This window comes from Molothrus ater, chromosome 5 (assembly GCF_012460135.2).
Source record: "Molothrus ater isolate BHLD 08-10-18 breed brown headed cowbird chromosome 5, BPBGC_Mater_1.1, whole genome shotgun sequence".
NCBI lineage: Eukaryota > Metazoa > Chordata > Aves > Passeriformes > Icteridae > Molothrus > Molothrus ater.
Genome location: NC_050482.2, coordinates 11370007 through 11380996, shown reverse-complemented (window position 1 = coordinate 11380996; position 10990 = coordinate 11370007). Strand labels below are relative to the sequence as shown.

General features: G+C 42.8%; 1 protein-coding gene across 1 annotated transcript in view; it reads left to right on the top strand.

Annotated features, from left to right (window-relative positions):
* Positions 1–3660: 3660 nt before the first annotated feature.
* The window catches only part of GNAI1 (G protein subunit alpha i1), a 32076-nt gene continuing 24746 nt past the window's right edge, over positions 3661–10990 (top strand). Inside the window, exon 1 of the mRNA XM_036400754.2 lies at positions 3661–4109. Within this exon, the coding sequence (XP_036256647.1) occupies positions 3992–4109 (118 nt within the window). The 5' untranslated portion in view covers positions 3661–3991. The remainder of the gene's footprint in view (positions 4110–10990) is intronic.

Genomic DNA, 10990 nt, shown 5'->3' with positions numbered 1-10990 from the left:
ACCAAGCAAAACAACAAAATCTCTTGAAATAATCGCCTCTCAGGAATGAGGCCATGAAACACACAGCTCCTGAGCAATCTCCCAACTCGTCAGAAGAAGGTAAAAGCTGTACAGTTCTAACTGCAGGGATGAAATACATTGTCTCACATAACCATACTGCTGTGAGGCAATGCTAATCCCTGAGTTAGAGCTTACACATTCCCTATGTTCTGGATAACACATAGGGATCATTGGTGTACTGATCAAATACAGACTACATTTATCTACTTAACTATAGTTTCTTTCACTATCTAGTAAATTATTTTATCTTAGAAGAAAATACTTTCAGACATCAGGTACAGCTCTGTGGTAGCTCCAGGTGGTGATTCAGAGCTACACTGCTCCACAGCACCATGTAAGACATTATTTGTTACAAAGCACTGCACTGACAACATTTGTTCTGAATATTGGGAGTTTCCTGGCCACAACAGAGTTAGCACAATCATTCCTCAGCCCTCTTGGGCACTGTGAAAAGAGTTTCTGCTATTCCATGCTCCTGAGAGCTGCCATGTGTGTGAAGTAACACTAGAATACAATAATTTATCCCCTGCACCATTATTGCATAAGTGGGACTAAACAACTGACATTGCTGAACACTGTTGAAAAGATCTCTTATTGTTTCAAAGAAGACTGCATAAGGAAATAATATTGGTGAACCTGTGCCATGTAGTACTTCCACTTCTGAAAAATTAAAAATTGATACCAATTGGCTTCAAATTTTAAAGGAATGCACATTAGAATGCTCAGGAGTTGCCCTGTTTTTTGTAATATTGTCCATGTACAACCAGGTACAATTTAGGAAAATTTCCTAAATTACAATTTAGGAAAAGGTAGTAGAAAAGTCCTAATTTTGAAATAAAGTAGGCTTGGGTTAAATAGAACTAAGAAGTCAATCTTTAAGACTAAGCTATATGTTTAAAAGAGAAGATACTATCCAGTTCTGTTTTCCAAATACAGGGTCATAAAAAGAAAAGGAACTTGGGTCTGTTTCATGTGTTTTGCCAATGAATGTAGTGACAGTGCTAAAGGGGAAAAAGGACAGAGAACACCCTAATAAATACTCCTGGTCAAAAGCATAGAAATGTGTGCTTTGTGCACATGATTAAATGAAACAAAATCCATGCAAAGTTGAGGTGTCCTTCTTGTAGTATCTCCATTTCTGTCACATCTGCCACTCTTATTATCACATTATTTCCACCTACCATAATCTCTGTTTACTACTTTCTTATCTCTTAATCTGTACTTTCACTTACAAATACCCTAACCACGTGTTGTTTATCTCAGAAATCATTCTTTATCCTTGATTTCCAAATCAGAAAAGTATCCCTAAGCTTATTAATTTTCATCTCCACTAACTGTTCTTTCATGAGCAGCAGTTGATATTGCACCCTCTACCACAGGGGAGGCCAGGAACCCTAAAACAAGACTAGGTTTCCATATGTGAGATGAGATGTTTTGTAAAAGCTTTTATCCCACACAGTACCAGGGTGGAAGTCTGCCCAAGAGAACACAGAATAGACTAAGCACCTGAACAACCTAGGAGAGCAGAGAAGCAACAAACACCTTTCAGGTGCCCTGGCATTCTCCATAGCAGTAGGACAATGAAGATGGCCAAATAAAATGTCAGAGGTCTTATAAAGTCTTGAGAACTGATGAACTTTGGGGTTTCTTTAAGAAAGAATTCTGTACCATCCTTTGCTAGGGCTGAGAGCATGCCTACCAATCAGAAGATGTGAAAAATATTTAACTTATAGTTTGAGTGTTATCTACTTCATTGTTTATACCATTACTTATGGTTTATTCATTGTCAGCATCCAAGGACCCCTGCAAAGAAGAAAGACCAAGACATCCAATAAAAATAGAACATTTGATACACTTTTCCATTGAGTATTACAGGAAAAAAATCTTTTTAATTTGCTAATTATAGTAATAGCTGAGTCTGACTTAAAGTCTTTGCATTCTAATACTAAAACACCTTCTGTGCTGTAAAATGCTGCTCTTTTTGAGCTCGTTCTGGGGGCAGAAGTTCTTGAAATTCTATAGAAACAAAAAAATCCTAAGGACTCACGGGAATGATGAATCTTAATTTAACAGATTTGCCTTGTAGGCTTTTGCGCCTTATGTTTTGACTGAAGTTTTTCCTGAGATTCACAAAGTTTTATCAGTTGTGCACAGTTCTATCTACAAATTTCAGTGAAATCAGTGTTTCACCCTATCAGTGCTGACCAGATGGGGTTGTGGGTCCCAGTGACACCGCAGCTCAGCTGGATTATCCCGAGGTCCCTTCAACCCCATTTGTTCTGTGATACTATTATCGGGTAACGGGATCTTTCTTTTGCAATCCAAGTGCAACATGTGCGTGCTGGGGAAAGACTTTGTAAACATTGCATAGTTTCCTTAGGGCTTTTATAATAAACAGCAAAACAAGTCATAAAACAACCTCTGACAGGTCACAGATGTGCGGATGCCAGGGCTCTGAGATAGGGCAGAGAATCACAGAGTGGGTCAGGTTAGAGGGGACCACAGCGGGGCATCTGTGCCAACCTCCCTGCTCCAGCAGGGTCGTCCCAGAGCACATTGCCAGGGACTGCATCCAATTTACTGGAGTATTTCCAGTGGGAAAGGCTCCACAGCCTCCCTGGGCAACCTGTACCAGTGCTCGGCCACCGCACAGTGAAGCTCTCTCATGTTCAGGTAGAACTATGTGTGCACCAATTTCCCTGCAACCTCTCGTCCTAGTGCTTGGTACCACCGGGAACAGCCCTGCTCTATTCTCCTGGCACCCCCTCCCCTATCTAAATTCTTATATACACGGATGAAGGAAGGTCCATCAGAAAAGAGAGCGGGATGAGAAGTTCTGAGCCGCGAGGGGGGGCGGTTCGTTTGGCTTTGGGCTCGTGAGGTAAAGTACGGCTGACCGATCAGCCCACGTAAGAGCCAGCCCTGCTACTGCCCCTCCTGAGGGCCGACTGCCAGCACCCAGCGCCGGCGGGGCTGCACCCCGAGGTGCTTCCCTGGATCCCAGCAGCGGAAACAGCAGGACAGGGGGACAGGGCGGGACAGGGGGACGAGGAGCTCGGCTCCAGCATCCCCCCGGGGTACCCCATTGGCACAGCCCAGCCCGGTGCTCCCCCGCCCCGCCGAGCAATGGAACCTCCCGCGCGCGAGCAGTTTAAATTCGAGCCCCTCCCCGGCAAGTGTGCGGGGGCATCACGGGCTGCGCTGCTTCCAGCCCCGTTCGCGGTCCTGCTCCCGCTGTGCCCCCGCTTCCAGCCCCGTTCGCGGTCCGCTCCCGCTGTGTCCCCGCTTCCAGCCCCGTTCGCGGTCCGCTCCCGCTGTGCCCCCACTTCCAGCCCCGTTCGCGTTCCGCTCCCGCTGTGCCCCCGCTTCCAGCCCCGTTCCGCTCCCGCTGTGCCCCCGCTTCCAGCCCCGTTCCGCTCCCGCTGCGCTCCCCCCATCCCGCCCCCCGCCCCAAAACGCCTGGCCGCCGCCGTGCGCACGCGCGGCCGCGCCCGCCGCTCTTCCCGCCGTGCACGCGCTCCCCTCCTCTCTCTCTCCCCTCCCGGCGTGGGCGGTGCGCGCGCGGTCGCGCGCCTCCGTCGGGGCGGGGGCGGTGCCGCGCGCGCAGCAGCCTCAGGGCCGGCGGCGGGAGCGGCGGCCCCGGTGCGAGGCCTCGGTCCGCCCGTCCGCAGCCCCGCTGTCCCCGCTCCGCGCTCCCCCGGCCGAGCCTCCCCACGCCCTTCCCGGTCGCTGCCTCCCCTCTTGGCCGTGAGCCGAGCCCGGCGCGCGGTACTCGCGACGCCGCTGCGCCCCAGGTGAGGGAGCGGGGGAAGGAAGGAGAGAGCGAGCGGGGAGCACTCGCTCCCCCTCCCTCCTCAGCGCCTCCCCGCCGCCGAACCCCGCCGCTCCCTGCTTCACTTCTCGCGGCGGAGCCAAACAGCCCCTTCCCAAGATGGGCTGCACGCTGAGCGCCGAGGACAAGGCGGCGGTGGAGAGGAGCAAGATGATCGACAGGAACCTGCGGGAGGACGGCGAGAAGGCGGCCAGGGAAGTGAAGCTGCTCCTCTTAGGTAAGGGATGCCGTCAGGGGAGGCTCCTCTTGAGGCAGCCGCTCCCCGAAGCTCCCTCGCCTACCGAGGGGGTAGAGTTTTATAGGAACCCTCCGGGCTGGGCGGGGGGCGGTGCTGCCCTCGGAGACCGGGGTACGTGCTCGGGGCCCCTCAGAAGTTCTGGGGTCGCGGGAGGCACTGCAGCCTCTTGGAGCAGGTGGGCGCCTCGGCTGCCTGAAGGATTAGAGGCAGCGCCCCGGGGAAGCGGCGCGGCGTGGGCTGTCCGGGCCCTGACTTCCATAGCAAAGGGATAACGCCTGAAACTTTTGACCTGGACTCTCTGTTCCTCTGTTGAAAGGAAGGAAACGTTACGTAGGGGGAATATTTACTCTTAATGTTTCTTGTAGACCTGAGCAACATCTAAACTGTTGCTGCAAGAGTAAAGTATAGAAAAGTGTCAGAAGAAAAAAAAAGGCAAAGCACCATTTAACTTCTGAGGTTTTTTGTTTGTTTTGTTTTTTTTTTTTTTGTTTTGTTTTTTTAATTTTGTGGACCTTGCTTGTGTTTCTGGGATCTTACAACGGGAAGTACCGCCTTGATGGAGCTACTACATGTGTAATATAATGACTTATAGCGTGCCATCGTGTGTTCTTCAGTTTTGCTCACAAGTACTTGAAGCTTGCCTTTTTGTGTGTTTTACGATATGCTTTGTGTGTAAAGGTAAGGTTATTTTTAAAATTGCAAGAAAAAAGGAAGTGAAAATTTAAGTAGAGTACATTTGTTCAGGACTAAAACTACTGTAGGCTGGGGACAGTTGAATGCTGCAAGATTTGCATTGAATTAATGTTGTGGGAAGTTTCACAGTATATTCTGTGTAGCTAAACCAGACTGGGTCTAATAGCGACTTAAAATAGCTGTTGAGTTGCAGCTTCCCTCTCAGAGGTGACGTTTCAGGCAAACTTTTTAAATGATGCACAATATCTCACTCCCCTCGACATTGATTTTGCTCTCCTGTAGTGCTCTATTCACTACAAACGTAGTAGACTGCTTAAATAACTTTCTGTTGCTAAATTCTAAGGTGGCTCCAGGAAGGGACAAAAGACTGAGCAAATTTTTTTCTAGATGAAGAAATGAAACAAACCTAGAATGGGAAAAACAAAGATCCTAAAATGATTTTCTAGGTTTAAAATTTAACTTGTGAAATAAGCCAGAAACAAAAGCTGAAATTGTTCTCCAGGAAATGGAAGTGGAAGCCTCTCGGGTCGGCTGAGAGGTGGAAACCTAAATCTGTTAAGTTTTGGGCTGGTTCTGTGCCTAGTCCTGAACACCTTTGGAATCCTCAGCTTGTTGTATGGAAATGTTTTCCTGTATGTGATAATAGCAATACTGCAGATGTTACTGCCTTTTTAAAAAGTGGGAAGATAACACTTTGTGTCATCTGGCATTTGAAATTAATTTTCAGTTTTTTGGTGCTCTGTATGGAACTTGTAGTGCCTGTAGTTTGGTACTTGTTTTCCTATTTTTCATCTTAATTCTTGGGTACAGATGACGTCTGTTTAAAGATGCTTTAAAATTAAGAATGGATTTTGTCACTATTTTAATGCTCTTATGTACTAAGTCCTATGTTATTAGCTTAAATTTGATAAATTCTCTGTTTCTAAGGCTGGGAAGGCTTTCTGCTGGGCTCTCATGAGATCTGAGGACATGAACAAATGGTCAAATACATGTGGGTTCTCAGGGTGTTCTGAGCAGCAGCTCAGCTTGGGTTAGCATTTCCCTCTCCCCTGCTAAAAAGAGGTGTGAAGGCTGACAGCCTGGCTTCTCCTGGGACCAGTGCTGGCATGATTGTTTAAACAATGATTACCTAAATGTTTAGTGGACTCTGGATGAGGTTTTGTGCTTACACCCATGGATGCACGTATGTATTTCACGTGTTTTGGAAATAAAGCTTTTTCCCTTCTCTTCCTTGTAAGTCTGTCAGGTGTCTTGAATGTGATGTGGATGCTTTATCTGGTGGCAAAAGTATTTAAAGTTATTTCCACTAGAGTCACTTTCTTCTCACCACTCACTTTCCCAGTTGCTTGTTCAGCCTACATGTCAGAGTTTATCATCTACTCGGTTGTACTCCTGCATCTATTTGTGGGTTTGTTCTGCTAAGAAGATACTGAAGTGAAAGGAAAAGTAGAAATTGTGGTCTGCTGCCAGGAAAATGCAGTGTGCGAGTGGCATCTGAAACACCTTGTTTATGTAGAAAAAGGCCATGTAGCTGTACACCTATTATTATTATAATTGACCCATTAAATTGGATTTATTCCAGCATATATGAAAATTCTGGTTTTGCATGGTGATTAGAGAATCCTCCTGAAGTTTAAGCTAGAATGCTCAGTTGAGGGAAGATGTTTTCCTAAAATCAATCGATTTCTAGATTGGAAATTTAATTTATTCCATCATATGCTTTTCTAATTTTTTTTTCTAAAACAGGAAATTGCAGGGATTTAATTGGGAGAGATGTGACATTGCTGTACCTGAACCATCACTGTGAACAATGTCACTGATGCATGTTAGATATATATTTTGTTTTCCTGTCTCTAGGAATAAGCAGATATATTTAATGTGCACAAAATACTATTGAACTGGATTGTCTAAGTTCTTTTGTCCTATCTGTAAATTGGTTCATCACTTCATAAAATTTTCAATGCCGCTATTAGGAATAAAAATGCTGGATTCTAAGCATTATCCATTTATAGCTATTTTAACTTTAATTCTCTGCACTTCCATGTGCTATCCCAACAGCAGGAGAGCCTTTCCTGGAAAATTTCTGAGAACCATCGTTCTTAGAAGCTGAACTTGATCTTGTAGTTGGTAAGCCAGATGGAAAATGCTTGTTTATACATGGGATTTGATGATTTTATCTTTTAAAACTATTACATAAACAAGCTTATTTACTTTAATATTATTTTCAATCAGTGTGTAACTTAAGTTTCATGAGAACTGAACAAAAAATATAAGTGCAATATATTATATGACCAACACTAAAAGTTCAACATACAAAAGTATATACTTTTTGTTAAGCAGTTTATTTGTGACAAGTTGACAGTTCCTAAACTTCTGTGTCGTATTTGAAGTAATATTTTCTCTTTTTCTATTTTTTTTAACAGATAAACTCCTATACTTAGTGTAAGATTTCTGAAAAGCAGTTTATATTTTGGCTAGCTTCCAGACAGAGAAAGTAGTAGATCCAAGTTGGTTTTTTCTTCCGTGGTTCCTCATCTTAACTTTTAATTTTTAACAAATAAAAATTCTAGTGATGCTTGCAGAATGAATGTAATTCTTTTGTTGGGAGGTGGTGATTCTGAGTGACCAGTCTGTGGGCTGCATTAGTAGGCATGTGATCCTGGTCAGGTGTGCATCCCCAAGCACATTTCTGTTGAATTAGCAAGAGCACATAAGGCTGAATTTATGCCAACTGCAGGAGAACAGGCAGTACCTCATTTAGTAGGATGCCTTCTGGTATGAGGTTAAACTCATCAGGTTTTATGAATACATTCAAATTGGCACCATGACTTTATAGGATTAGCACTTTGTCTTTTGAATTATCACATCCTTCACCAAGCTTAGCAAATTGGTGTTAAGGCTCTTTGTATCTTGGATGAAAAAGGCAATAAATGTGTCCTAAACATTCTTTAGGAGCAGGTCCTGGGATCCAGGAAGTCACAGGCCATGTGTTTGACAGCTGTCATTGTGTGTCTCCTTTCTGGATAATCACAGTTGTAGATGTGAGTTCAGTGGATACCTTTGTGCTCATGGTTAGCAGAGCCACTTTTCTGTTCCTGAATAGATCCTTGTGATTCATACTGGAATGTGTGCATGTCGTTCTTAAAGATAAGTGACATTTAGCAGGCAGTGCTGCATTTAATCTTTTCCATTGCAGCTTCCTGTTCCTTAAGATGGTAGCTAGAACAATTCTATTTCATTGTTTTTCTAGTTCTTCACATCTCAGGCATCTTTTTCTGTCTGCTTTTCTTTTGTTCCAGACCTTTGTCTTTCTGTCTGCTCAGCCAAACTGTGTATCCTGCTGCATACTCATCTTTTCAGCAGCATCATCTTCACAGTGCTTGGCAGTACCTGGCTTCTTCCAGACCCTGTTGCAACTGGTCTAAAAAAATACATTTATGCTGCTTGTATCATTACTTCTCTTGCCTTTCCTCTAGAATATTCTTTTTCTCCGCACTTGCAGACAAGAAAGACTTTAGGAGTCTGAACTTAAGAGACCTCTCAGAAAAGCTTTTTTTCTCACAAGTATGGCAAATTTCAGAGATGTTGACCTTATCTTCATAAATTATGCCAGCCTAGTCCAAAACATTTGTACGAAACTATTTCCTGTCTTGCCTTCAGAGACAACCATCTACAGATGCTTACCAAGTTCACCTCTTATTTAAAAGCTGCTTTCTGATACCTAAAAGAAGTGTTTAATGTTTGGGTTTGGTTTTTCCTTGTTGGTCTTGTCTGTGTTAGTGTAAACACCCCTGCCCCCCATTCCTGCCTGTCTCCTTAGATTTAGCAGGAGTTCTGAACTAGGAGCTCTCTTGCGTTTTATTGTGGTGCAGTTGGACTCTGCCAATCAGGATGTTACTGATGTGGAGTGACTTGATTGTCATAGTGTAATAATCCCCTTGCTTTTGTGAGAGGAGACTCAGGGATGTGCAGTAAGCAGACCCATTTAGTTATGGTTGTGCTTGTACTACTGCAGTGTGAGTTCTTTTATGCTTGTCTCCATCTGTTTGAATGTTGGTGTAAAACTTCACAACATCATAATATTGGTCTTTAATGTGTGTATAGACTTCAGTATAAATTATCTTTAGTGGTTTCAGGTCTTCTGTTGCATTACTATATTTCCTCTTTTTGGAAGTTACTTTATAAAGTCACTATTTATGATTATATCATGATGTTAGTTCTTTAGCATTCTTAAGACAAAATTTACCTTAGTGCCTATTGTTTTAGGAAGGGTTTAAGAGAAACTGTGCATTATGTGCTTTGCTGTGTTACCAGTAACAGTGACTTTGCTTTTATAAAATTTTGATTAAAAAGTCTAGTCATGTATACATAAAATTAGTTGTCTTATACCAGGTATTAAGGGTTTTTTTTTTAGTATTTTAAGAGTTAGAAAACATTTTAAGCTTGAGAAGTGGTTTTTTTTTTTTTTAACTTTTCATTCAAAAACAGTGTAAAGCTGCTGCTGTGTTCCTTCTGAATTAGAGGCTCTAGTAAGGTACTTTTTGATAAGCTGTCCACTCCCAGCAGCAGCGGTACCTCAAGACCCCTCATAACTTTTGTAAGAAACTATGATGTAATTAGTGTCTTCCTACTTTTATCTGCAGCACAGTTTATTGTATCATCATTTGATATATTTATATCCTTGTTATATATGACAGTTTATTTTGTCCTATGGATTGTAGAACCAAAGTTGTTGTGGATTTCAGCTAGCCTCCTCTTGTGAAGTTGTTTTTAACTCACATCAGAGCTAGACTTTACAGTGCAGCTCCCTGCATAGTTGTGTTGGCACGACTTGAACTTGGGGCTCTGTGCTCTAGTTAGGCTGTAGTGATTTAAATACTCATATTGCCAGAGTGGGTTGTTCTTGTGCTGCCACATTTTACCTTTTAGTTGTTTTGGTCCTCTGAGAAGGAATAATTGAGTAGCCAGCATATAAGTCTGGCTAAATGATTTGAAACCGAACCATGGGTCTGGCTCAGAGGGCATAGAATTCTGAAGTCAGTTTTGCTGTCTAGCTAATGGATGTCTGCAGTGTTTCCTGTAACATGCTACCTGGCAAATGTTGTGGTACAGCAAAACTGGATGTAGAAAGTAGGTATTTAAGATGTTCTTGTTAAGTGTGAGGGTGTGTTTTTTGGTTGGTTTTTTTTTTTTTTTCCTTGGAAACACTGAAATAAAGATCTTAACTGACTTGATAATTAGCTATTAAAAGTTTGTGTTTTTTTCCCCAAGACATGTATAGGAGAACCTGTATGAATAAGAACTTCCAATTGTGAATCTTAGTCATTGTCCAGCTTTTACCTAGGTTTGCTGTTCTATTCATTCCCCTTGTTTGCTCGGTGCCCTACTGTTACCTCAGGCTTTGTGTAAGTTACACAATTATTCTGTGAATGGAACTCAGTTGATATTACCTGAGAGATTCTGTATCCACAAAGTATTGAAGTTGGTAAGGTGTATATAGAGTAGTTGGAAAAATCTGAACTGGATTTTTCTCACTCAAAACTTTTCACTCTTAGAAGTCCAATTTTTTTTAGTGGCTTAACTTAGTGACATTTGAGTGGAAGGATAACTGAGATTTTAACTGAAATTAGACTATTAGGATGAATATAAACTGGTTTTGCTGGCACGCTTGTGTACCAGGACGACTGTATGCTTCTGCAAGAAGAGATTTGACCTCATCTTTTCTTAATGCTATATATTTTGTTCTCCTTGAGCATTAAGTAGGAACAGGCAAGACAAAATAAGATTTCTTAGCAAGGATGGGAAGTAAAGGAGTGATTTTGTAGACTAATTACCCAAATTTGTGAGTGCTTATAGTCCTTATACAGTACAGGTGTATGAAGTATTAGAGTTGGGGATTTGGAAGATGCTTCCCATCATCATCATGGTTTTGCCTTTAGAATTTGCCAAGTTGTGGAGCCAGCTTCAAGGTCTCTAGAGTTATCTATAGCTTAAAACTCACAGGTAGCTGCTATCTGCACCAGTCCTTGATTTGAAAGTGTGTTACCTGTTGAGGTTAGATTTTGACTTTGTTTCATTTTTGTTCAATTGCTGACTACCCCTTCCTTTGAAACGTATTTCTGTTATTTTTTAAAGTTACTTTTGGTATAATTCACTCAGGATCTCCG